The sequence below is a fragment of the Aquarana catesbeiana genome, linkage group LG12 (assembly GCF_042186555.1).
Source record: "Aquarana catesbeiana isolate 2022-GZ linkage group LG12, ASM4218655v1, whole genome shotgun sequence".
Taxonomy (NCBI): Eukaryota; Metazoa; Chordata; class Amphibia; order Anura; family Ranidae; genus Aquarana; species Aquarana catesbeiana.
In genome coordinates this window covers 167,493,453-167,520,909 of record NC_133335.1, presented here as the reverse complement: position 1 = coordinate 167,520,909, position 27,457 = coordinate 167,493,453, and the positions used below count along the sequence as shown (strand labels likewise).

General features: G+C 45.2%; 1 protein-coding gene across 1 annotated transcript in view; it reads left to right on the top strand.

Moving 5' to 3' along the window:
- The window catches only part of QRICH2 (glutamine rich 2), a 131,018-nt gene extending 109,202 nt beyond the window's left edge, over positions 1–21,816 (top strand). The window contains 1 exon segment of the mRNA XM_073606189.1: positions 19,340–21,816. Within this exon segment, the coding sequence (XP_073462290.1) occupies positions 19,340–19,491 (152 nt within the window). The 3' untranslated portion in view covers positions 19,492–21,816.
- The last annotated feature ends 5,641 nt before the right edge of the window (positions 21,817–27,457 follow it).

Sequence of the window (27,457 nt, the reverse complement as noted above, 5' to 3'; positions counted from 1 at the left end):
GGGGATCGCAGGATGGCTGGGATGGGGGGTGGAACTTCACTGTGCCCACCATTGCAGCTTCACTGTGCCCACCACTGCAGCTTCACTGTGCCCACCATTTGCACCCCCACTGTGCCCATGAATGCAATCTCATTGTGCCCATGAATGCAGCATCACTGTGCCCATGAATGCAGCATCACTGTGCCCATGAATGCAGCATCACTGTGCCCATGAATGCAGCATCACTGTTCCAATTAATACAGACTCACCATCACCTGCTAACACACATACAGCACGCATCTCCTCCTGTGTATCAGGGAGTTGGCTGGGTCTGTGTTCGTCGGGCGCGCTGTAACAAGGTCCCGCCCCCCTAGACTGGCTCGTGTGATAGGCGGAACACTGATTCAATCCACTATTACATGAGCCGGTCTAGGGGGGCGGGACTTTGTTACAGCGCGCCCGCCGAACACAGACACAGCCAGCTCCATGATACACAGGAGGAGGAGGAGAGAGGGAAAGAGCGGAGTGCTGCAGCTGCAACTCAAAGCGGCCCCAGGGCAGGCGGCCTACCAGGAAAGTTCCCGGTATCCCGGGAGGCATACCTCCCAACTTTTGAACTTCCGAATAAGGGACACTTGAGGAAGGAAGTAACCTTGCATAGCGAGCCGTTGCAAATGTGGGTGTGGTCAAACTTCTGACAGTGGGAGGAGCTTAAGGGGCGCCATTAAACAAAACTTGGGCTTCCTTGTACCTATAAAATATGCTTTTATTATTGTTTTGCAAGCAAGAGTCTCATAGATACATACGAACCCCAGCACATTCATTTAAATAAAAGGATAAAGGCATGCAGGGTTTGGAGTGCATTATGTACAGAGTGCAGGGTTCTGGGATGAGCTAAATACAGAGTGCAGGGTTCTGGGATGAGCTGCATACATGAGTACAGGGTTCTGGGATGAGCTGCATACATGAGTGCAGGGTTCTGGGATGAGCTGCATACATGAGTGCAGGGTTCTGGGATGAGCTGTGTGCAGGGTTCTGGGATGAGCTGTGTGCAGAGTGCAGGGTTCTGGGATGAGCTGCATACATGAGTGCAGGGTTCTGGGATGAGCTGTGTGCAGCGTGCAGGGTTCTGGGATGAGCTATGTGCAGAGTGCAGGGTTCTGGGATGAGCTATGTGCAGAGTGCAGGGTTCTGGGATGAGCTATGTGCAGAGTGCAGGTAGGGGGTGGATGGGGAGATCGCAGGATGGCTGGGATAGGGGGGGGGTCGCAGGATGGCTGGGATGGGGGGGGGTCGCAGGATAGCTGGGATGGGGGGATCACAGGATGGCTGGGATGGGGGGGGTCGCAGGATGGCTGGGATGGGGGGTGGATGGGGAGATCACAGGATAGGATGGGGGTGGATGGGGAGATCACAGGATGGCTGGGATGGGGGATCGCAGGATGGTTGGGATGGGGGGATCGCGGGATGGGGGGTGGATGGGGAGATCGCAGGATGGCTGGGATGGGGGGATCGCAGGATGGCTGGGATGGGACGATCGCAGGATGGTGGGATCGCAGGATGGCTGGGATGGGGGGATCGCAGGATGGCTGGGATGGGGGGATCGCAGGAAGGCTGGGATGGGGGGTGGATGGGGGATCGCAGGATGGCTGGGATGGGGGGGATCACAGGATGGGATGGGGGGTGGATGGGGAGATTGCAAGATTCAGGATGAATGGGGGTGGACAGAGAGCTCAGGAGAGAAAGCATAAACAGTGCAATTCAGATTGAGACACAGAACGCTTCCCCTGTTCTCAGCACACACTCTCCTTATCTCCTGCAGAGTCCTGTACAGATGAAGCAGACAGAACAAGTGGTGCTCTGCGTCTGCAGCCTGAGCCCAGCTTCTGTCATCCAATAATCTGATAAGATTCTGGGCACAGGCTTCACCAGAAAACCATCTGTCATCAGTCAGGGCACTGCCACAGCTTAACTGCAGCAACTTTTCTATCGGGCGCACACTGACCTGCCCTCCTCCATTGCAATGCACCTCCTCATTGTAGTGATCGAGTATATTAATATATATTGGGTGATATGATGTAGAGTGGGTATGATAATTAATATTTAGGTATTATTATAATGATGATGTAAGTACTCTTCCGCAGCAACCCAATTCTTCCAGAGAGATGCATTTTATTGACTTCCAACACAGAACAAAGTCCAAAGTCCACAGATGACAAAAAACCAGACAGAGTAGATATAATTCAGAACCCCATGTTCATAGGTCTGTGTGCATACACAGACAAGCCTCTCCTAAACCCTATATACTGAATGCCGTGTTATATTCACCAGGCATTGAATGGCTGAGCAATTTGATTGGCCGTTTCAATTTAGGACTTTGATTAGCTTTTGTCTTTCAAACAGACAACAACTCCCAGCCGTGAACAGTTGCAGTCATAAACCGCCCCAATTTGCACTCCCTCATATCAACATCAACAAGTCCCCTTTAGATATGTGTAATTAGATTAGATTAACAGATACCAGCTGAATACCCTTTTGAGCCCTTGGAATACCTACATTATTCTTGCATATTAATATCAACAAGTCCCCTTAGATATATTAGCCCCACAGGAGGGAGCCTCCGCTAGGCCAACCCAAAACACTCCTTGATCCCATTGTTACCCCCTCAAGTCTAATTACCATCAATAAATACTTCTTCTATGGTCCTTTAAACAATGTACCCTTTGAAATGTTCAATTAGGTTAACAGCCCATACCTTACACCCCTAGGTAGACTTGCATAAGACCAACACATCAAAGGGTCTTCAGCTGTTATATTAAAATTGAGTTGGCTTGGACAATTTCTGCTCAACCCATACTCCAATACAATATTATACATAAATTGGCCAACATATTACAACATATACCCCCACTTGGGTCGGTTCTAACTACTAGAACTGATCCATAAATCAAACAACAAAAAATATCATTACGATTTAAGGTACTGGATGCTTTACAATGGCTCATATAAAATATGAAGTTGAAACTGGTTACATCTCTCTTCGCCAGCCTCTAAAATATCCCCATGAAACAGTTATTAGATAATATAACTTTTAGCCCATGACTGGAAAAGGATTTGGTAAACGTCAGTGGCCCATATAGCTGTTAGGCCTTATTATATCACATCAAGATCTTGAATATTGCGCAAAGATGAGCTGATGTCACAGTCCATTCTTCGGTCTGACTTCCTCACATCTCTCACCATCTCACTGAAAGTAAACTTGGTATGCTCTGGGAACTCCAATCCACATAAGTCCAGGATTTTTTTCATCTCCAGGCTCAAGCTTTCCATTTTTAAAGATACTTTTACGCAAACACTCTACTTTCAACTTTATAGTAAGAACTATCAATGTACCAGCACTCACTTTCAAGGTAGAAAAGGTTTGGATATGGCAGTAAAAACTGTGCTGTAAATTATGTCCTTGCACTTGACATTCATGAGTCCATCTTTGTTGATTGCCAGTCACAATTTGCTTTTGTAATTTGCTGTAGGCCGACCCCTCATTGCCTTCAATAAAGCAGTTACTTGGATCATTCAGTCCACAATTACACTTGAATGGTATACCAACATATACATATACCCCCACACGATGGTTCAGATAGAACCAGCTTGACATCAGTGTTTATCAGATCTTCTATCCAGACAAAGCGGCAGTGGAAATTCTTGCCAGTATCTTCACCATGAAAGGTAGAAAGGTCTTTTTCATCCATATATGTCATAGCCTTTAGCATATTATAAACAACTGAGTCAACAAAGTTTCAAATCATGACTAGAGTGATGAATTTCACTCACCCCTCTTATAAATTTAGGAAAACCACCCAACATACTAAAATTTATGCCATGCCAAGCCATTGTGCAGCATCTCACCTTAGATGTCAAATATATTGATCAATACGCATTATGTAATATGTACAGATGTTATGAAAATTATTTTAGGTTAAAATGCTTCTCTTTGGTTTTAAGATAAAGTTCAAGAAATAAAACATAAAGAAAATAAAAAAATGAAAAGCAAAATATATCAGGAAAAGGGAGAAAAAACGGAAAATTGTATACTCACCTTTCCGTAATTTTCCTTTCCTGTCGCATCTTCATGGCAGCATACACGTTGGGTTGTGACTCCGCCTCCACAACCTGATAGGACCACATAGCTATAAATTAGAGAGCAGGCACCTGCCCCAGTATTCTCCGTAAATATACACACATGTCACCTCAGAGGGTGGGTGATTGTATGCTGCCATGAAGATGCGACAGGAAAGGAAAATTACGGAAAGGTGAGTATACAATTTTCCGTTTTCCTGTCGCATCATGGCAGCATACACGTTGGGGAGTAACTCGCCAAACTGGGTGGGAGTGCAAAAAAAATCAAATTTATTGACAAGGAACAGAAGAATTGGCCTGTATGACGGCCCTCCCAAATTCCACTGCTGCTAAGCGTGCAGCGTCTATTTTGTAATGGGAAATGAAGGTGTTTCTTGAAGACCAAGTGGCCGCTCTACAAATGGTTTCCGCCGAAACTTTACAGTAAGCTGCCCATGAAGTAGCCATTGCCCTGGTGGAATGCGCTCTAAGGTCTTCCGGGATTTGCAAGGTGCTTAAGGAGTAGGTCTTCTTGATAGTTTTCACGAGCCATGAGGCGATGGTACGGGCAGAGGCTGCCTGGCCCTTCCTGAACCCATGTGGGATGACTAAGAGGTTCTCGCATCTCCTGAACGACTTGGTCACCGAGAGGTAATGCAGAACATTGCCCCTAACATCCAGGGGATGAGGAACGCCCTGATCTGTGTTCAAAGCCGGGAGGTCAATCTCCTGGTTAAAGTGAAATGCAGAAGAGACCTTTGGGATAAACTTGTCTGAAGGTTTTAGGGTTAACCTGTCTGGATAAATCATCAGGTATGGTTCCTTGATAAGTAAGGCTTGCATTTCCGAGACCCTCTTCGCTGAAGTGATGGCAATTAGGAATGAGACTTTTAGAGTCAGGTCCCAGAGGGAGGTATCTTCCAGAGGGGAGAATGGTTCTCCGGATAGAATTTGCAGGACAGTTGATAGGTCCCATGTTGGAAATGAAGGCTTTCTGGGAGGCCTTAGCTTCAGGCATGCTTTCTGGAACTGAACTACAAGAGGGTTGAGTGCCCATCTAACCCCCGTCAGAGCAGAGATGGCAGAGACTTGGACCTTTAGGGTGCTAGATCTAAGGCCTTTGTCTAGGCCTGACTGTAGAAACTCAAGCACTTGAATTGCTGATGGGGAAGACGGATCCCAACCTTGTTCCTGAGCAAAGGAAGAGAACTTCCCCCAGACTCGCTCATAGGTGTAATTCGTGGAAGATTTCCTGGCTAAAAGCAGGGTTTCGACTACCTTCTGTGAACAGCCCTGATCTAGGAACCTAGACCTTTCAGTCTCCAGGCCGCTAGGTGCAATCTCTCTGGATTCGGATGCAACAGCTGGCCCTGGGTTAGTAGATCCGCTGTCACCGGAAGAGGAATTGGATCCGCTGTGCTCAGTTGTAGGAGGGTGGTGAACCAAGGCCTCCGTGGCCAGAAGGGAATCACAGCCAGTACTAGAGCTGCTGAGTGTTTGAGCCTCAGAAGGAACTTGGCAATCAGTGGCGTTGGTGGAAAGATATAACCTAGACGAAAGTTCCAGGTATGCTGGAGACAGTCTGTTCCCTCCGCTGAGGGGAAGGGGTTCCTCGACAGAAACCTTTGACATTTCCTGTTTTCTGGTGTTGCTGCGAGGTCTATGTCTGGATGACCCCATGCCTGGCATATGAGGGCGAAGGCCTGCGGGCTTAGACACCACTCGTTGTTGGAAACGAATGTTCTGCTGAGAGAGTCCGCCAGTTCGTTCTGAATTCCCGGAATATACGTCGCCTTCAGGTCCTGCAGATTCAGTTGAGCCCACTGTATCACCGGACCAACTTCCCGCATCATGGAGATGCTCTTGGTACCCCCCTGCCTGTTGATGTAGGCCACAGCCACTCGGTTGTCCATTTGGATCAGGACCTGTTTCCCTCTCAGAAGAGAGCTGAACGCCAAGAGGGCTTGGAAGGCTGCCTTCATCTCTAGGACGTTTGACACAACATCTCTGGTTCTGAAGTGCCAGCGGCCCTGAGCTGCATAATGTAGGTAGTGTGCCCCCCATCCCTCCAGACTGGCGTCCGAAGTCACTACCTCCTGATGGAGAGTGACTATCTGTTTGCATCTGCTGAGGTTGCCGGGGTGGATCCACCACCGTAGAGATAGTCTGGCTTCTTCCGAGATGCGAATCGGTTGGGACATGGACCATCCGTCCCACTGGCACAGGAAGGAGGCTTGCAGAGGTCTGGTATTCCATTGCGCCCACCTGACCATTGGAATGGTTGCTGATAAGGACCCCAGCAGGCTGAGGTATGCTCTGGCCGGTAAGTATGATGCTGGAACCACATCTTTCACCTTCTGAATTAGTAGGGACAACTTCTCCCTCGGTAGTTCTACCGTGTTGGCCCGGGTATCCAGCTCGGCTCCCAGGAAGACCATCCTTTGGGTAGGCTGAATGTTGCTCTTCTGCCAGTTGATCATCCAGCCCAGACTCGTTAGGGTGGAAACTAAGATCTCGCGATGTTGCACGAGTGATTCCTGGCTGTTTGAGAGGAGAAGGATGTCGTCCAGGTAATGGTGGACCCTTAGACCCTTCTCCCTCAACAAGGCTATTACTGGCAGCAGAACCTTTGTAAATGTTCTGGGTGCCGTAGAGATCCCGAAAGGGAGGCTTCGAAATTGAAAGTGTTCCTGGCCCACCGAGAACCGTAGGAACTTCTGGAATGCCGTGTGAATTGGAATGTGTAGGTAGGCATCCTGGAGATCTATGGAGAGCATCCAGTCTCCCAAGTTTATGGCCTGGAGGATAGACTGCAGGCTTTCCATCCTGAACGACTCCATTTTGATGGACCTGTTGAGTTTCTTCAGGTCTAGAACTGGCCGAAAGTCCCCTGACTTCTTCTTGACGAGGAATAGTGGAGAATAGAATCCTCTGCCTCGTTGTGTTGGCGGAACCTCTGTTATCGCTTTCTTTTGAAGCAGCTCTAGGATATAGGTTAGAAGGGATAACCTCTTCTCTCCGGGAGGAGGAATACGGGTTGGGTAGAAATGATCTCTTGGAGGTCGATTTTTGAAGGCCCATCTGTGGCCGAAACTGACGGTGGCCAGGGTCCAGGTATCGTGTATGGTTTCCGTCCAAACCAGCCTGAAACTGAAAAGCCTTGCTCCCACTACTGCTGGCCGGACGGGCGCACCTTCAAAAAGGCTTCTGGTCACTGGGAGCGGAGGGCTTAGGTTTTTGGAACTTCATAAAGGAGGTTTGAGGGTTCTTCCAGTTCCTTCTATACTCCTTCCCTGGTCTGTACGCTTTCGCGTCTCTATACCTTTCTGGGAGATTCCGCTTAAAGGGAGGAGGTCTCTGTTTGGGCCTCCTATCTGAGGGAATGAGCCCGGATTTTCCACCAGTTACTTTGGAGATGGCCGTATCTAATTTTGTCCCGAAAAGGTGCTCACCGTCAAACGGAATACGGCACCAGTTGGACTTGGATGCCGGATCCGCCGTCCAGGGCTTCAGCCACAAGGCTCTTCTGGCCATCACTGAGGCCAACATAGACTTTGAAGCAGACCTGATAGTGTCAACTGAGGCCTCAGCCACGAAATCACCAGCCAGGCTTAACTCTTGTAATGCCTTCACAATTTTCTCTTGGTCTGCCCCCTCTAATACCAGCTTCTCCGTGTTTGAGGACCAACTCGAGATGGCCCTTCCTACTGCCGCGAGTGCTATCGCAGGCCTGCATGCACCTCCGGCCGAAAGGTAAGCCCGCTTGAGATCCGTGTCGATCTTCCGGTCAAGAACGTCTCTAAACGTAACCGCATCCTCTAGCGGGAGGGTAACATGCCTGGCAAGGCGCATTAAGGATGCGTCCACTACCGGAGGGGATACCAGAGGGTTCACTTTAGGTTCCTTGAGTGGGTACAGTTTCTGGAGTCTGTTATTCAGACTAGATTTTTTCTCTGGCCTCTGCCACTCTTCTTTGATTAAATCCTCCAGTTCATCAATGAACGGAAAGGTTTCAGGCTCCTTTTTAAGCTGCGGAAAATATTTTCTCTGCTTTGGCTGGACATCCTGGGGTTCCTCCCATCCTATTGCCTCCTTGACCGATTTAACAAACGGTTCTATGAGGCCAAAGTCGAATCCTGCCGACACCTCCAGGCCTTCATTATCAGATAGGGAGTCTTGCTCCTTTGATGTGCTGGCCCGGGCTGGAGAGGTAATGGTGGAAAGATCCACATCCGGTATTGAGGCCTGAGGGGCTGAGTCCCCGACTTCTGAGGCTCTCTCTCTCGTGGCCTCTTCTAGGCATCTCTGACAGACCAATTTACCCGGAAGCGCCGCCGCACCACAGATCCAGCATGCGTTTCCAGCAGGACGGGCATGGCGTGTAGGGGAGCGGTGCCTACGTGAGGACGACCTTCTGTGGCGGGATCGACCATGCCGAGAACGTGATCTGGAGCGGCTTCTTCTGCGACTTCCTCTTGAGCGACTCCTCCTATGGTAGGAGCGGCTTCGTCTGTGTCTAGAGCGACTTCTCCTGCGTGAGGATTCTCTATGTCTTGACGCAGACGTTCCTGAGGACCTGGTAGGGCTGACCAATTTAGGTAGCGTTAGAAGTGCTCTCTTTTTCAATCTTCTTACTTACCCACTTCTTCCCCCCCTTACCTAGTCGGCTGGCGGTGATCTGCTGGGGCAGCGGTCTCCATGGTGAATAGGTTGGAAACCTGCAAGGAAAAAGATAAGCAGCAATGTAGAAGCTGACTCAGCTGGACGGTGGGGGGGAGGGGGGGGTTAAGACCCACCTTGTAGAGCGTTTTCTCTTGCTGTGGATCGCAGGGCAGGCTTTCTATAGCGTGCAGAAACCATCAGCAGCTTCCACAGCAATGCTGTGGTTTTTAAATCTGCCGCCATTAGCGTCGGACGCCCCGTACTGCGCATGCGCGAGGACGCCGAGAACGCTCGGCGGTCCCCCACAGCACTGCATGGACCACAGAGCCCAGCAGGACACCCCAGGTATGCCGGAAAGGGAGAGGGGGGGGGGGGGGACATGGAGACCGCTGCACACAATGAAGCCTGTTTAAGGCTTACTTTCTTGAGGCCATATAGATGGTTCCCTGGCCAATCCTCCAGCAAGCCTGTTTAAGGCTTTTGCGGGCTGTTTGCACTTGAAGCCTGTTTAAGGCTTGTCTTCTGGCAACAGTTTAAGATGAGATGAGTGCCCCTGAGACCACCAGAGTGGGGCTCCTTCCATTTAGCTCATTTAGAGGCTGTACAAGAAGGACTTCCACCCAGGAGAGGCTAGAACCTGGCTGGGGCGAAGCGGTAAGGGGGTGCTGATCCGTGCGTCCTGACAGGTGAGGAAAAATAAGAGAATACTGGGGCAGGTGCCTGCTCTCTAATTTATAGCTATGTGGTCCTATCAGGTTGTGGAGGCGGAGTCACAACCCAACGTGTATGCTGCCATGAAGATGCGACAGGAAATTAAAAATTAGGGCGTTGAAGAAAAAAGAAAAAAAGGTCCACTGCTTGATGAATTCTTGAGAGTCCATGAATTCTTAATAATTCCTTGTTGTCTATTCAGCATTTCTCCCATAATTCTCCCCTACTAGCCAGCAATTTCAGACTGTGCTTCTGCTATTCACATGCAAGCATCTTCAGACGTCCCTGAAAGACAAAACTCTCCAACAAAACTAATTAGCAAGGTCTTTAAACGTAGTTTGAAGTTAAAACAAAACACTATTTACACATATACAGTTTAAAGCTAATTCACCCCCACTGCTAGAGAAATGTCATCTGCATTCAAAAACAGATCTGGAGAATGTACATCTTCTGCATTTATGACACCCTGTACCCCCTTCAACTGCTCTAATAATGTATCACGTTCCCCTCTCATCTTGTCATACTCAATCTTCAGGTGGTCATATTTCTGTTTTAACTGAGAAAACGGTATCCAAATCTTGGACCTTTTCTTATTATTATTTTGTTTAGCTCTGTTTTTCATATTAATATCACCTATGTTTGACCCGGAGTGTCCTCTCTGGGTGTTATCATAGGATATTATCTTCTGATCTTTATGTTCAGTATTTGTCCTAAACAATGTGGCTAAATCAATTTTGACAGCCTGCTCATTTGACTTTCTCCATAAATGGTCTGCTCTCAACAATATGTCTTTTAAATCATGAGGATTTGGGGTAACTAGTAAAATATTTTGTTTGATATCTTCATGCAACGCATCTAGAAACATACTCATATGTATCAAGCCACCACGCTCAAATGCGAGATTATTACTGACCAATAATTCCATAATAGTTGCTATCCTGTGTGACAATTCATAGGGAGATTCATTTTGCATTTGTTGGATCTTCCCATGAATAGTAACATCAGAACGTACACCATACAAAACACATAATAATTCCAGTAATATGTCCCTTGTCCTCAGAGGCTGAATACAGATCTGTTTAATTCTCATCCAAAGACCACTTCCTACAGAATGTTGCAAAACTCTTTCTAAGTCAGATGGGTTGAGATTGTACATATCTCTGACTTGCTGCACGTCACAAAACCATTTTAAAAATCTGTTTAAATCATGGTATGGAACCATTCCTATTCCTTTAAGAATTGCGTCTAATTCTTTTGGTTTCAAAGGCTTCATTACAAGCTGAACTTCACCTGTATTATTATTATTGTTATAAACTGTGGTAGTCACAGTGGGGGCAACTGGTAATGAATTATCAGATTTAATATGAGGTTCTGTTTGCTGCAGATTGCTGAATCCAAGATTTGATGCATATCTGCATTCCTGAGATCTCTTCTCTAATTCCATAATTCTTAATTTTAATCTCTCATTTTCCTCTGATAATTCATTACAACGTTTAGATTTCTCAATTAAGGCTTCACCAATGGTAACCGCATGCAACTTTAAATTTACTGTCTCAGTGTCTGATTGGTTTTGTAACCTCTCACAAACATTGTTGCTATTATCAACTGCATTCTGTAACTGGGTAATTTCCTCAACCTTATAATTCAAAGAACTTGCCATTGTTAGACAGCAAGATAACAAGCCCTGTATAATACAACCTTTTCTTTTACTTTCTGAAATTTTGCTATCAAAAACATTTTTCTCCAAAAATTCCTTCATCATCGTCCATGTCTGCTTACATTTTTCTGGAATTTCATAAGGACCACCATGGCGCTTAATACATTTTAATACCCATCTGTTAACTTTATCAGAACTGACACTAGCTTCACACTGAGTAAGCATTTTGACTATATTACTAATAATTAAAAAAAAAAAGGAAATATTTTACTCACCGCATTAGTTACTCTTCATCTTCCAGTTCAGGTCTTCTGGTACACGGCACAGTCCTTTTTTGTTGTTTCTAGTCTCCAGAGAATAATCCTGGGGTTCCCAACTTGTTAAATTTTGTAGATCAGACTCTCTTATGTCACAACCAGACATTAGAGTCACAGCACAGCTCTTGGTTCTTCATCAGACTTCTGTCCAACTCACAGGATTGTTGTCACCACCGACTTCTGTTACTAAGTCCGAAAATGCTCTTCTGGTCGCTTGAACGGCACCAGTGTAGTGATCGGGTATATTAATATATATTGGGTGATATGATGTAGAGTGGGTATGATAATTAATATTTAGGTATTATTATAATGATGATGTAAGTACTCTTCCGCAGCAACCCAATTCTTCCAGAGAGATGCATTTTATTGACTTCCAACACAGAACAAAGTCCAAAGTCCACAGATGACAAAAAACCAGACAGAGTAGATATAATTCAGAACCCCATGTTCATAGGTCTGTGTGCATACACAGACAAGCCTCTCCTAAACCCTATATACTGAATGCCGTGTTATATTCACCAGGCATTGAATGGCTGAGCAATTTGATTGGCCGTTTCAATTTAGGACTTTGATTAGCTTTTGTCTTTCAAACAGACAACTCCCAGCCGTGAACAGTTGCAGTCATAAACCGCCCCAATTTGCCCCCCCGCATATCAACATCAACAAGTCCCCTTTAGATATGTGTAATTAGATTAGATTAACAGATACCAGCTGAATACCCTTTTGAGCCCTTGGAATACCTACATTATTCTTGCATATTAATATCAACAAGTTCCCTTAGATATATTAGCCCCACAGGAGGGAGCCTCCGCTAGGCCAACCCAAAACACTCCTTGATCCCATTGTTACCCCCTCAAGTCTAATTACCATCAATAAATACTTCTTCTATGGTCCTTTAAACAATGTACCCTTTGAAATGTTCAATTAGGTTAACAGCCCATACCTTACACCCCTAGGTAGACTTGCATAAGACCAACACATCAAAGGGTCTTCAGCTGTTATATTAAAATTGAGTTGGCTTGGACAATTTCTGCTCAACCCATACTCCAATACAATATTATACATAAATTGGCCAACATATTACAACACTCGTCTTCAGTACAGATCGGCAACTGACCCCGCCCCCACGCACAGAGTGAGTCACGGTGTGAGTACAGGATGATTGCTATGAACTGCAGCCAATCACCATGAGGACAAGCAGCCGGAAGGTCCAATCAAAGAAGATTTTCACACGCACAGTGAGAAAACCAGTCTCAGGCTGCGGGATTGTGTGTGTACAATTTGCGTGACAATCCCGCCCATTCAGGGACGGTTGGGAGGTATGCCAGTAGGCCAGTCCAGCCCTGGCTGGGGTCGCTGGGCAGGTGGGGCCCCCCAGGCAAGTGGGGCCCCCGGCAACTGCCCAGCGTGCCCATGCAAAAAGATGGCCCTGATAACCAGCACTGAAGACCACAAAACAAAAGCTTTCAGGTTGGAGTAACGTGTCTAAAATAGAGGTTGTACGTGGAGAGGCAAAAGTGGCATATCACGGGACACCCTGCCTCAAATTATTATTTTATGTAGTGTAATTAACCTGTATTTGATATACATCACCTACATACAAAGAAAGGGCTGGTTATACCAGTAAAACGATCAGATGATAGACAAGAAAACACATGAAAAGAGCTAGTGTAGAGAGTGTGGGTGAGGGGGGGGGGGGTGCCTAGAGAGACCTGACTCCAAGACTACACCATTCCACGACTTGCTAAATAGCCAGGAATGCCCAAGGAAAGTTACAGGATATGTAGTGTGTGTCTAAACTTAGCTGAATTTAGGTACAGCGGAAAGTTTCTTGTTTGTCAAATACTGGGACATTTTATATTTGAACTGTGTTGGTGTGTTTGTTGGCATTGTCAATTTCTATGCTTTTGCCAAAGTCTTTTTAGCCACAGTAAAAAGAAAAGTTAAAAATTTTAATTCAGCGTTACTACAACCTTCAGGCTTAAGGTTTAAAAAAGGCCTCCCAATGGTTTTTCCGAATACTTTTGCCTAGCACCTTATGCATATTATTTTGGCCAGTCCCATTTTTATGAGTGTACTGGTTTTATTGCAACCCGGGGAAGCCCCCTGCACAAACTTAGCTATCTTTTGGGGTACCATGTACCAGCATAGCATTAATTTGTAGTTGGCCTCCTTCACTGTTTATGGAGCAGAGAGCTGTTGTATTACAAGTGATAAACGAGACTGTCCCAGTGGTGCCCACCATGACACCTGTCACCTTGTGAGAGATTAACAGGAAAAAACTTTGCGTCAAAGGAATAAATGATAAATATAATCCAACAACAATTACCAGCAGCAGTGTAAATATGAGCTGACTAGCGTCACTAAATGTGAAAATAAATATACAAACACCGCGCTTGGTTAGTACAAAATTAGTAGCTCATAACAGGAAATAAATTGTATCAAATGTTCAATTCTTATAAAAGTCCCACAATTGTGAAAAAAGTGCTCGTGCTTCAATTAAAATCGGTGCGCCACTTTTCAGTGTTCAGACAACGTGACCCACATGGATGTGCACTCACCCTGGATGTTAACCACCTATCGCTAGAGTGGTCAGTTTTGCTTTGTGGTGAAAAAAACCCTAGGTGGTATCTTTCAAGGTCAGATGCACTGTGAGTAATCCTCCATGGATGGGGAATAAAAATGACAGGGGGGGGGGGGGGGGGGGCATCCATAGCATAAAACTGTATTTTATTAAAAAAATCCAGCAAAAGAAAAGATAGATGCAGTCACTGTCAGAACCATGAGACTGAGACAGAAGTACAGTTAAATCACACTTGTTTAATAATAATAAAAAAAGGTAAACAGAGTTAACTTAGTCAAAACATAGCCAGAGTTCAGGAACTCTGCCCTGACACTCACATGTTAAGGTGCCTAAGCCTGGCACCCAGTGTGATCAGCATGTGTTTTAATGGGGGGTAGTCCGGCCAGTCTCCGTTAGACGCCGCCCTATCGCAATGAGGCTAGGTCCACTGTGATCATTTTTCAGGCGGATATGGTGACGCGATCAAGCCTTAATCAATCAAGCCTCGTCATTGCGACACCATATCCTCCTTCTCTAACACTTATCTGCACTGTTACATCATCCCTGTGCTCTCCTGTCATTGCTGCAGCAACCTGGAATGGCAACAATGAGCTATAGCAGAAAGGGGACTACACTTTGCAGGGGAGATTTCTATTCTCTTGCCTTGCAGGGAGCTGTTAGCATCCTGTGTTGTTAGGCAACAGCCAGCAACACAGCACTGTACTTCCCTACAAGGCTGTCATGCTTACCCCAAACGCAGGTGGTCGGACACTATAGCTGGCAACTGTATTCTTCACCTATAGCAGCCCCCTTTCCCATAAGGCAAGCATGCCTACCGGTACTCGGTTGCCCCCCCAGGACTTATACACAATGCTATAGTGTCTGGCTACCACGCCAGGGCACCAGCGAACTGAGCAAAGCAAACAGGTACTTACAGTTGGTAGACAGGCAGGGTGGTTCAATTACAGTCCAGGTAAAGGGCAGGCAGAGTTACGAGAATAGTCCGATATCTGTTCCTAGGTCATACACAGGGAAATCCAATCTATCAGGTGCAGGGCAGACAGACAGAGAGCTTGATCAGATATCACACACGTAATCACACTCTCTCACAAGCATGAGACTGAAGGTTTGACTGGCTTAAATCAGGTCTCGTCTCCACCCAAAGACTGGCCACATTATTCATTTTGCAGGTGGACAGACAGACAGGGGGAATGCCATAGCCAAAACCAGGATGTTGGAATGAGGAGCAGGAGCGCTAGATGCTCCTGACAGGCAAAGATAAGCTTAGGGAGGAGATTTGTTAAGTGGCAGGGGAGGCAAAGTTTTGAAATGCACGGTGGGTCTAGCCATGCATATACTGTGTGCATCCATCCACCACCTGATTCTGGTCTCAGTTTCTTGTAGACAGTGCTGACATGGTGATTTCAGGATGCCTGGATGCATTACAAGGGGTGGTGAGGAGACAGGTCACCCTGCACATAAGGCAGAAGTGACTGGGAATTTTTTTTACAGAAAATGTCTTTCAAACAGAAATAAGGCTACTATTTCTGGATCACCTTAGCAGTATACAAAACAAAGAGAAAAACTTGGATGTGTGACAGGTGAGCATTTCTCTACTTAAAGCCCAAATCCAGGAAACCTAAAAATCCCTCCCTTGCAGCAGGGTTGTGCCCACACTGCTAGGCTTCAGTGCTCATCTCTGTTCAGATGGGGGGCCGAAGACCACTTTTACTTAGCTGAACTCTTCTTACCTCCCCCAGCATATCACAACCCCCATGCTCTGCCAGTACATTGTCCCTTAGCGTTCTCATGTCCAATACACGACATTGGTTCCTGCATCGGTCCTGATGACGTCAGAAAACCTTAGACCCTTGGATCATACAAGATAGTAGGTTGTAGGGAGCAGTCCTCATGCAAGAGCAGAGGATCAGGTAAGTTAAAGTGCTCTACCAGGTCCCCTAGACATAAACAAGCAGCTAAATGTGTAGTGCAGGCACAGCCCCACTGCAAGGGGGGATTTTTAGGTTTCCTGAAGCTCAGCTTAATTTTTCTTTTTTTTTGCCCAGACATCAGCTTTAGGCACTTTTCACAAAAGCGGTCCGATCGGGTCTGCCTGTCCGTTTTTCAGGCGGACCACCCATTGTTCTCTATGGGGCGGTGGATGTCAGATGTCGCCCGCCAGCATCCGAACCAGTCCGCTAAAAACAGACGGATGGGGATACTTCCCCATCCGTCTAGCAGATCAGATGGAAACAGACATGCAGTCTGTTTCCATCTGACCACCTCATAGAGAGCAGCGGACTGTGTCCATGTCCACTCTGCATAGCGGAGCAGACACAGACCTGTCATCCGCCTGCTCAGCAGAGAGATCCCCTGCTGAGCAGGCAGATCCACTTGAACGGTTTGTGTCCCGCGTGAAAGGGGCCTAAAACTGTAAGTGTAAGCAAACAGCTGAATACACAGTTTAAATACAAATGTTTGAACTAGCCATACAGCTTGGGCAAGGCTGTGAATGGGTAGTGAAGACACAGCTGCACAAATAAGGTACCCTCTGATTTGGCTAGCAGTGCTGACTTTTCTCTGCCAGTTTAAATTCTAATGTGCATTGAAATACTGAAGGCTGGTTTAGGTGCTATTAAAACTAAGTTTAAGTATCTTTTTAATGAATATGTTGTTGGATTACAATAGGGGTCTTGTATAGCAGTCAGTACTTACACTTCAAGAGCTTTTGTCAATTGATCCATCATTGCCATTTAGTCTTGTGTTTGTCTATTACCATGGTGAGAAATGGCTAATAGTAATAAAATAACAGGTGTAAGGGGAGGAGATCACTTTTGCTGATGCTGCGTTTCCCAGACAGAGCAGGCATTAAAACTAGACCAGTTGGTTGGTATATCCAAAATATAATCTGTAGCTCTCTAAAGTTGGCCATTGATATGAATGGAAACCCAATATGGATGATTTCTATGCTATCCATCTATTGATGGGCAGCCCATAGAGGACTATATTGCAGGCTGCAGCCCTGCGCCCAGCTGACCCAGGAAAACTATAATAAACAGAGTGGGTGTGCTGAGGGTCTACTGGATGCACCATGGATATTTCTGATCCAGGGTCTGCATTTTTATTGACTTTAAGTGTTTGGGATTAGTTTTACATTAAGCTTCCCCGAACCTACAGTGGGGACGGAAAGTATTCAGACCCCCTTAAATTTTTCAGCCATTTGCTAAAATTATTTACAGTTGCAATAAAAAGTATGTGAACCCTTTTGGAAAGATATGGATTTCTGCACAAATTGGTCATAAAATGTGTCAATTTGTCTTACCATGGACTGATGGTGTGTGTTTTTTATAGGGCAGGGCAGGGCAGGGCAGGGCAGCTGTAACCAACACCTCCAATCTCATCTCATTGATTGGACTCCAGTTGGCTGACACCTCACTCAAATTAGCTCATGGAGATCTCATTAGTCTAGGGGTTCACATACTTTTTCCACCTGCACTGTGAATGTTTACATGGTGTGTTCAATAAAAACATGGTAAAATTGTATTCTTTGTGTGTTATTAGTTTAAGCAGACTGTGATTGTCTATTGTTGTGACTTAGATGAAGATCAGATCACATTTTATGACCAATTTGTGCAGAAATCCATATCATTCCAAAAGGGTTCACGTACTTTTTATTGCAACTGTAAGTTCATTTTTTTCCTCATTAATGTATACACAGCACCCCATATTGACAGAAAAACACAGAATTATTGATATTTTTGCAAATTTATTAAAAAAGAAAAACTGAAATATCACATGGTCCTAAGTATTCAGACCCTTTGCTCAGTATTTAGTAGAAGCACCCTTTTGATCTAAGACAGCCATGAGTGTTTTTGGGAAAGATGCAACAAGTTTTTCACACCTGGATTTGGGGATCCTCTGGCATTCCTCCTTGCAGATCCTCTCCAGTTTTGTCAGGTTGGATGGTAAACGTTGGTGGACAGCCATTTTTAGGTCTCTCCAGAGATGCTCAATTGGGTTTAAGTCAGGGCTCTGGCTGGGCCATTCAAGAACAGTCACGGAGTTGTTGTGAAGCCACTCCTTCGTTATTTTAGCTGTGTGCTTAGGGTCATTGTCTTGTTGGAAGGTAAACTTCAGCCCAGTCTGAGGTCCTAAGCACTCTGGAGAAGGTTTTCGTCCAGGATATCCCTGTACTTGGCCGCATTCATCTTTCCCTCGATTGCAACCAGTCGTCCTGTCCCTGCAGCTGAAAAACACCCCCACAGCATGATGCTGCCACCACCATGCTTCACTGTTGGGACTGTATTGGACAGGTGATGAGCAGTGCCTGGTTTTCTCCCCACATACCGCTTAGCATTAAGGTCAAAAAGTTCTATCTTCGTCTCATCAGACCAGAGAATCTTATTTCTCACCATCTTGGAGTCCTTCAGGTGTTTTTTTAGCAAACTCCATGCAGGCTTTTATGTGTCTTGCACGGAGGAGAAGCTTCCGTCGGGCCACTCTGCCATAAAGCCCGACTGGTGGAGGGCTGCAGTGATGGTTGACTTTCTACAACTTTCTCCCATCACCCGACTGCATCTTTGGAGCTCAGCCACAGCAATCTTTGGGTTCTTCTTTACCTCTCTCACCAAGGCTCTTCTCCCCCGATAGCTCAGTTTGACCGGCAGCCAGCTCTAGGAAGGGTTCTGGTCGTCGCAAACGTCTTCCATTTAAGGATTATGGAAGCCACTGTGCTCTTAGGAACCTTAAGTGCAGCAGAATGTTTTTGTAACCTTGGCCAGATCTGTGCCTTGCCACAATTCTGTCTCTGAGCTCTTCAGGCAGTTCTTTTGACCTCATGATTCTCATTTGCTCTGACATGCACTGTGAGCTGTAAGGTCTTACATAGACAGGTGTGTGGCTTTCCTAATCAAGTCCAGTCAGTATAATCAAACACAGCTGGACTCGAAGGTGTAGAACCATCTCAAGGATGATCAGAAGAAATGGACAGCACCGGAGTTAAATATATGAGTGTCACAGCAAAGGGTCTGAATAGTTAGGACCATGTGATATTTCAGTTTTTCTTTTTTTAATAAATCTGCAAAAATGTCAACAATTCAGTGTTTTTCTGTCAATATGGGGTGCTGTGTGTACATTAATGAGGAAAAAAAGGAACTTAAATGATTTTATCAAATGGCTACAATATAACAAAGAGTGAAAAATTTAAGGGGGTCGGAATACTTTCCTTCCCCACTGTATATGTACATAATATTGTGCTCCAAAATTAGTATATTTATTTTAAATATAATATTCAATATTTTTTTTCTAATACTTCATTTTTTTTTTTTTGCATAGGAAAGTCTAAACGTGGGAAACACCTTCAAGGATCACAAAAATCGCTTCTTTTGAACGATGTCAGTGTGCCACCCACCCGCCCCCAGAGTGCCAAGTCCATTGTTTCATTAAGAAAACCAGTATTAGATGCCCAGATACCTAGCCTCACATGAAACCCAACTTTTTCTATCCAGCACAGGGCATCAAGTTGTGTTATAGTAAAGTTAATTTATTGCACAATTAGTCTGTGTGTTGATTGGTCAGGCTGCCTTATATTACATAGCGAGTTGATAATAACTGGGGCAAATCTCCAAGGATGTTTCGTAGACAAAAAAAAGTTCATACAAAGTTCAGTTGTGTTAGGAGGCAGAGATGAAACTGCCTACAGAATAACTGGAGCTGAAAATGAGTCTTAAAGGCAGTGGCGGCTGGTGCTCAATATTTTGGGGAGGGCGGCAAACAAACCTGCCCTCTGGCGCTCGCTCGATCGAAAAAAGCTTGTTTGGCTGTACTTCTCCTGTGAATCACAGGAGTGCACTTCCTTCTGCACTCCTGTGACCCATTTTCAGCAGACAGCTGGCTGAAGTCCGCTGTTTGCTGACGTCGCAGAGCCGGTCCAGACTGGGGCAAGATCGCAACACTGGGGTCAGGATCCGCCCACATGCCTGGACTGGCACCTGGCTCAGCCTCTCAGCGAGCCGCTGAGAGCCTGAGTTGGCCTCTTCCACCCCCTCCACAGCCCAGCTCTCCAGTGAATGAGAAGGGGCAGAGCAGAGAGCAGTGACTGACAGTCAGCAGCTCTCTGCTCGGGGAACTGTGTCAACTGAGCGATCTGCGGTGTTTGATCAGCATTGGACCGATGCTGCATCCACCTAGATAAGTATAAATCTGCAAAAACCCAAACCCCATACTTCTCTTTTAAAGTCCAGTTCCAGCTTCCTTAAACATTAAATTGCCCAGTCATTGCTAAAATAAAAAAGCCCTTTTGGATGCAATACTCACCTCTTCTTCAGTGCTGTCCCCCTTCAGACTCACACTCTGTAATCCAGTGGTAGAAGTCTTCTGGGTTCAGTGATATATAGAATCACTCAACCCACTAAAGCTGGGTAAACACTGTTGGAATTTCCGCTGGTTCCTGAGGAACTGGTCAAAATTCACTACGAGGGTGGCTCTGTTAGCCACCTCTCACCAAACAAACACTCTTCAATTTAAAAATCGAAGGAGCCAGGCAAAATTTTTTTGGCTGAACAGCTGCTGCATCTAATAAAAAATGCTGCCTCTGCGGGTGCATCAACAGGTCACCCTGGACTCACAGGAGACTGTTGCAGAGATTGGTATTACATGGTACAGCGATCTGTAGCAGTCAGGATCTAGCCACCACCAGATGGGAGGAAAAGGGCCCGTATCATCACATACAAGAATAAAGTAACCTGGAAAAGAGTTACATATAAAGATTTAAACAAAAAAGGTGTGGGGTGCACAAAGGGGTGGGTAAGGCCAGAATAGTGCCTCCGGCATTAGATGTCAGTTATGTATGCACAACCAGAATGCAGAATCCTTTGTAATGGAAGATCATTCTACAAACATCCAAGTTGGCTCCAGGCAAACTTGTGAATGTTTGAACTCGGCAGGGGGAAATGCTGCATTACCAGCTCTCTTGATTGAAACATTTGTGATTGAATGTTAAAATTCATCCCTGCTGATTACATTTCCCATGTCACAGAGGTCCCTAAAAACATCTGAACAATTCCCAACCTTACTGGTAATTGCCGGCAATGTTCTGTAATATTTGTAGGCACCCTAAACTGGTGCCGCGGTCCTTAGATATGTCCCATTTATCCACATCAGCTTGCAGTCCTTGCTGATACAGCAAAATCCTGGACAGTTCTGGGTAAAGCTCTAGCACTTCCTGGTAGTGTCAAAATTTGCTGACTTCCTCTGCCTCCCACACATTTCTAATGGTCCAGCACTATGATGGGTTGCCTCACTAACCAATAAGAATGTGCATGAGAAACAATGGGGTGGGGGGAATATTTAACAGTACCAGTATGTGCTGGAGCTTTACTTGATTGACTAGATTCAGCAGTCACTACAAGAACTTCAGGCTGCTCTCATGCTCTTCTAGAGGCCTGAACTTTATACCTATTTTTTTATGATGAGTTATTTCTGGGTCCTTTAAATATATATAAGATTTGATCACTTACAAAAATGTTGTACTGTTGTAACTTGTAAAAGAAGGCCACAGCTCAAAGAATAGTATCCACTGTGGAGAATTAAAAACCTCAAACCACTTGTCTAAAACCTTTTAAAATATGTTAAAGGGAAATTAAGATATTGATGAACAGAGATTTAAGAAAAACTAAAAACATCTCACCTACACCCTCCTTCAGGCTCCATCACAAGGCTTAAAGCTTTTTTGCAAAAAGGGATTTCACCCTTTAACCAAGTCCACGCTTAATCGGCAGGAAAGAGTGGCCCTTGTTGGTTGGGATGCTCCAAAATTGCTCTCTAGCTTCAACTTCTCATTGTTATGCATGACATACGCTACTTGTGCTCTTGCACACTGAAATGCAAGGACTAAGCTGTGAGAGACTGTCAAGGGATCTTTGGGACTTCACCCACAAAAACAATTCACCTACAATTTACCTGTTATTGCTGTATGTGGTTCTACTCTATAACTTTTGATGACGTCTAATAACAATTACTTGGGGGGGGGGGGGGCAAAACAGTTTTAAACCACAAGGAGAAAGGGTCAACATGATTTTACACAATCGGGATCTTGGTCAAAACGTAGTCATCATTTTCTTATTCTGTCTTGTGCTGAAGATCCAGAACACGCATTAGAGGCTAAAATTAAGCTATTTAAAGACGAAAGAGAAACATTCCTAAAGCACTTCAGATCTTTAAATACAATCCAGAAAATGAGAGATTTAAACAAAATTGTGAATGCCCTTATTATAAACCTTTGCTAAAGAAGCAGAGTGAAGGGGAAGATTGTGTTTTAATCCTATATCTTTTTGAAAGCACTCATGACAGTTTTAGAAGATCTTATCATGTTTTAATTTTTTTTTTTTTTTAATAAGCTTCAAGTTTTTTCATGCTGCGAACAGTAACACTATGGGGAATAACTTCACTTCCATTTGCTCCTCCAATCTGCAGTCAACCAGCCATGTGACAGCACTCAGGCTTGGCATTTTGTGGAGTCAGGTGGCATCATATAATGTATTTCCCCACAGTGCTGCAAGGAAAATCTGACTGCTCTCAGCTACAGAATGTTGATAGGGAGCTTGGTATCCTCTTTTAACCATGTTCCTTGAACTGTCATGAATTGTAAACACTCCTCCACAGTCTGATAGACTTGAATTTGTTGTAAAGGACTTTCCCACTGTCAAAGATGGGGTGCTGATCAACCAAGACAAGGGAGATCTTGCTTGGCTGTATAAGAGCATTGAGTAGGTCAAGGGAAACAGCTTACTTTTTCCATGCTGATAGAATATTTTGTTGGAGAGTTCTTGAATGGAATTGGGTGAAAGGGTACAGCCTCAAAGGAGGCAACCATTAGACCATTATGGGGAATGAGATTTCTCTTGGATCTCAGTTCTCAAGCATGAGCTCTGAGAGAAAGAACTTTCTGTTCTGGAAGGAAGACTTTTGCTTAGAATGTATCCAGGACCAGACCCAAGTATTCCAGAAGGTTGGAGCACGTTATTTTTAATTGATCATCCAGCCAAAAGCCTGGAGCAGTTAAATTGTTTAGTGGACATTTTCTGTCAACTGGTCGGAGATGAATTCTTCAGCAAAAGGTCATCTAGATCAGGGGTAGGCAACCTTAAAGAGGTGGAGATCTACCTGAACAACATGGGACAAGGCAAAGATCACCAGACACAGTGTCACCTCCTCAAACCTGATTTAAACCTCTAATTGCCACACTGCAGTGTTGCAATAGCGTGCATTACACGGCAGTCATGGGTTTAAATAAGGTGGCGAGGAGGAAACATATCGCCTCCTCACCACCTGTCAAACATACTCGGAATCGCTTTTCAGAGGAGCAGCAGTGCCTGCTACATTTGTGAATGAGCCCTTAGTTGCATTGGGCAGCGGCACCCTTAGGGCTTGATCACACGTATATTTGGGGGTGGTAAAACCCTGAAGTTTAGTTGTGGTTTTACCGCCCCCCAGTCCCTACCCCCTTTAGCTGCTGAGCCGCAGCCAAAAGGTGTACACATGTCGCAGCAGCAATTAAGCCCCCCTTTTGCTTTTGGTGGGTGCAACATTCTGCCAATCGCGACCCATTCAAGTAAATATGGCCACTCTGCAAGTGCCCTGCAACTGCATGCTTCTGCGGGGTCTAATGGGTTAAAGCAGGTGGTGAGAAAGCAACACAACATTGCCTGCTTTAAGCCCTTGTTTGCTGTTCTGCACAAGGTTGCAGGGCACTTGCAGAGTGGCTTCATTCACTTGCATGGGTCATGCTTGGCAGGTGCTACACCCATCAACCATGACAGGGTGTAAAACTCCAGCTGCGACATGTGTACACCCCTGGCCACTGCAGCTAAAGGTGGTGCGGTATGAGTGGGAGTGATGAAAACATGTCTTAACTATGGGGTTTTACAACCCCCCAAACTGCAAATGTAAATGAACCCTTACTGTTCTGAGCTCCCTATAAAGCTGCCTTCACACTGATGTGCTGTGGTTTACCTGCACCATGGGTGCAGCGATGTGCATCTGCAACTTTTCTGGATTAGCGGTGCTTTGCCATAGACTTCTATTATATCCTGCAGGTGTGGTGCACTTTCTGAAAGTGCACCAAAACTTCTGCATTCAAGAAGTGCACCAAACCCACAGGATATAATTGAAGTCTATGGTTAAGCACAGCAAACCCGCAGGTACGCTGCACAGCATCCAAGGTGTGGGTAAACAGCAGCGCATCAGTGTGAAAGCAGCCTTATACCAGTGTTTCTCAACTCCAGTCCTCAAGGCGCCCAAACAGGTCATGTTTTCAGGATTTCTCCCAGATGAAACAGCTGTGGTAATTACTAAGGCAGTGAAACTGTTTAAATCACCTGTGCAAAATAATGGAACGTCTGAAAACATGACCTGTTGGGGCGCCTTGAGGACTGGAATTGAGAAACACTGCCTTATACTATTATGTCCAGTGTATTGCTTCACACTAACCTGAAGATCTCCTCTTTCCTGCTTCTGGCACCACTCTGGAGACCCCTAGCTGGGATAAGAGGTAAAGTGCAGTTGGTATTACTCTTCATGGGACAGGAGCCAGCACTACAGAGGAGGCATCAGCTTATGTGGCTCTTGCTCCCTACTACAGCCCCAACTTTACAAGAAGTCCCTCTGAATTGCACTCTGTTTGATGCTCTGGAATGGCAGGTCAGCAAGCCCAGACTGCAATCTGCCAGTCACCTGTGATCTACAGATTGCTGACCCCCCCATCTAGATGATATTCCATGACCTGAATGCCCTGGGTTCTGAGCAGGGACAGCAGAGGTGTTAAGACCTTTGTTAACACTCGGAGCAGAGGACTGGCCCAAAGGCAGTGCAACAAACTGTGTGTGATCTTCAAAAATCAAATATATGCAGTGCTACTATTGGTTGATCTACAATAAACTGCTTAATTGTAATACTGTTTGTTACCTCCTCAGTGCTATTTGTGATCCAATAAACAATTAAATCAATTCATAATATTACAGTGCTCCGTGACCATGTGTCAACTCATATATAACAATTTCATACAGTACATGAAATAAAGTGCTTTATGCCTAAAACTGATCTGCAAAAAGTCCATAAACATATATAAAATCTGTGGTGCTTCAAAGTGCCCTGTGATGTAGAATCCAAAACATTCAGTGTTCTATGTGCAAACCAACACTCCACGCTCCCCTCTTTTGTCTCCACACTTACCAGACCAAGATGATATGATCACTGTACATACAAACCAACAGCCTTCCCTTTGGAAACTCCCACTGCTCTTGTTTTGGATGGACAAGTACTTTTCTATGTTGCCCTGTCATGCATATAAATTTAAACCAGGCAATACCCCATAGCGTAATCCTGTTTTATTAATATTAAAAACTACTCACATTACAGTATTGCTCGCATCACATGAGCCGTAAGAGCATTCAGTATTGAATAACAGTTCTGGTATTTGGCGACCATCTGCGTTCCACAGACCGGAATTAAGTTGGCGTCACCTCCGCCTACCTGTTTCGACACAGACTTAAAGCTTGTGTGATGTGAGCAATACTGTAATGTGAGTAGTTTTTTTTTTTTTTTTTTTTATGTTATATATTTGTTTTTGGTTTGATTGGGATTGCCCCTTGGATGGGAGTGATCATTGTGCAGGCAGCTACACTAAGTACTTAACCCTTAGCGCTGAGTTTATCATATTTAACCACTAGACATCCGCGCTATGGCCGAATGACGGCCACAGCGCGGACCTGCATTCCCGGGAGGCCGTCATATGACGGCCTCCCCTGTGCACGCTCCCTGCGCGCGCCCTGCAGGGCGCGCTGTGATCACCGAGTCACTGAGACTCGGCTGATCACCGATCCGAGTAAGGGGCCGGTCCCGGCCCCTTACCATCTGATCAGCTGTCAGCCAATGACAGCTGATCACATGATGTAAACAGGAAGATCGGTAATCGTTTTTTTTTTACTCGCGCTGACAGCACGAGTAGAGAAAAAAGCCGATCACCGGCTCAGATGTCAGGGACATCGGTCCCGAAGTGGAAGCACAACACATTCCTCATCAGTGCCACCTAACAGTGCCCACAGTGCCACCTATCAATGCCAACAAGTGCCACCTACCAATGCCCACCTGTAGTGCCAATCAGTGCCACCTGCCAGTGCTGCCCATCACTGCCACCCATCAGTGCCCATCACTGCCGCCTCATCAACGTACATCAATGAAGGAGAAAAATTACCCGTTTAAAATTTTTTATAACAAAATATAAAAAAAAAAATTAAAAAAAAAAAAAAAAAATTCAGGTTTTTACATTTTTTTAACAAAAAGTAAAAACCACAGAGTATGCGGAAGATGGTTGGACTATACCAAGGACATCTCAGACAATTTTTCCAATCCCTAGTTTAGGTATATCATGAAAAGAGAGAAGAGAAGGGGGGGGGGGGAAATGAAGGGATCCCCCTCCCTCCTCAGTTGTAATGGGACTTTAAAGGAAAACACTGAGTTTCGTAGGTGAACATCAGACAAATTTGATAAAAAGTTAACAATATTTATTGAAATATGATTAAAATAGCATTTATCATATACATGTACAGACATATGACCATCCAGTAGTAAATATCAGAATTCATACGTGACTAAAGCCAACATGTTTCGCAAAAGGATTTTCGCTTCATCAGGGCTAGACACGATGTCATTGATTCATTTAAACTGTATAAACAATGAATAATCGCAAGTTACGTAATGGTCATACATGAAATCGAATCAAAACAATAGAAAAACATCAATTACATAGAATTATTGCTCACCTACTATTAAAATATCAAAGGAATAAGGCTATTCCCATCATTCACCGGACATCGACCGCTTAAACCACCGGCACGGATTGTCCCTGGGTGCCAGAACCCAAAGGGGACAATACCAGTAGGAGGACTGGACCGCACACTAAGGGCAATATAGGCTGGTGACCCGTACTGAAACAAAGACGGGAAACCCATAAGCTCCTCTAATTCAGAATAAATCATACATAATATTAAAAGGAAGGAAGGGAGCAGTCTAACCCAAATTCTGATAAATACTACATATATCAGCCCGTGTCTATAATGGCCCAATATAGTGATTTAAATGGGACAAATAATCCTAATGAGGCAATAGATTAAGGTACTGCAAAAAGGCAACAAACCTATAATAATGGGGGTGCAAGGGCTCTGCTACTTAAGTGTCCCTAAAATTATAATGGTCCCACATTAATGGAAACATCCACACAGGGTAGGGCACAGCAAGTTCGTCCAAATAAATCTCGACTTACCCCTAATTCTATAGATGGAGGGAAAGGAGCTATGATGGCTCCTAGTCGTATAGTTGTACGTCTGCCCGTCGCGATGGATGGTCGCAGGATGCGTCTATCAGATAGCACCGGCCCCTCCATCTTTTAAATGATGC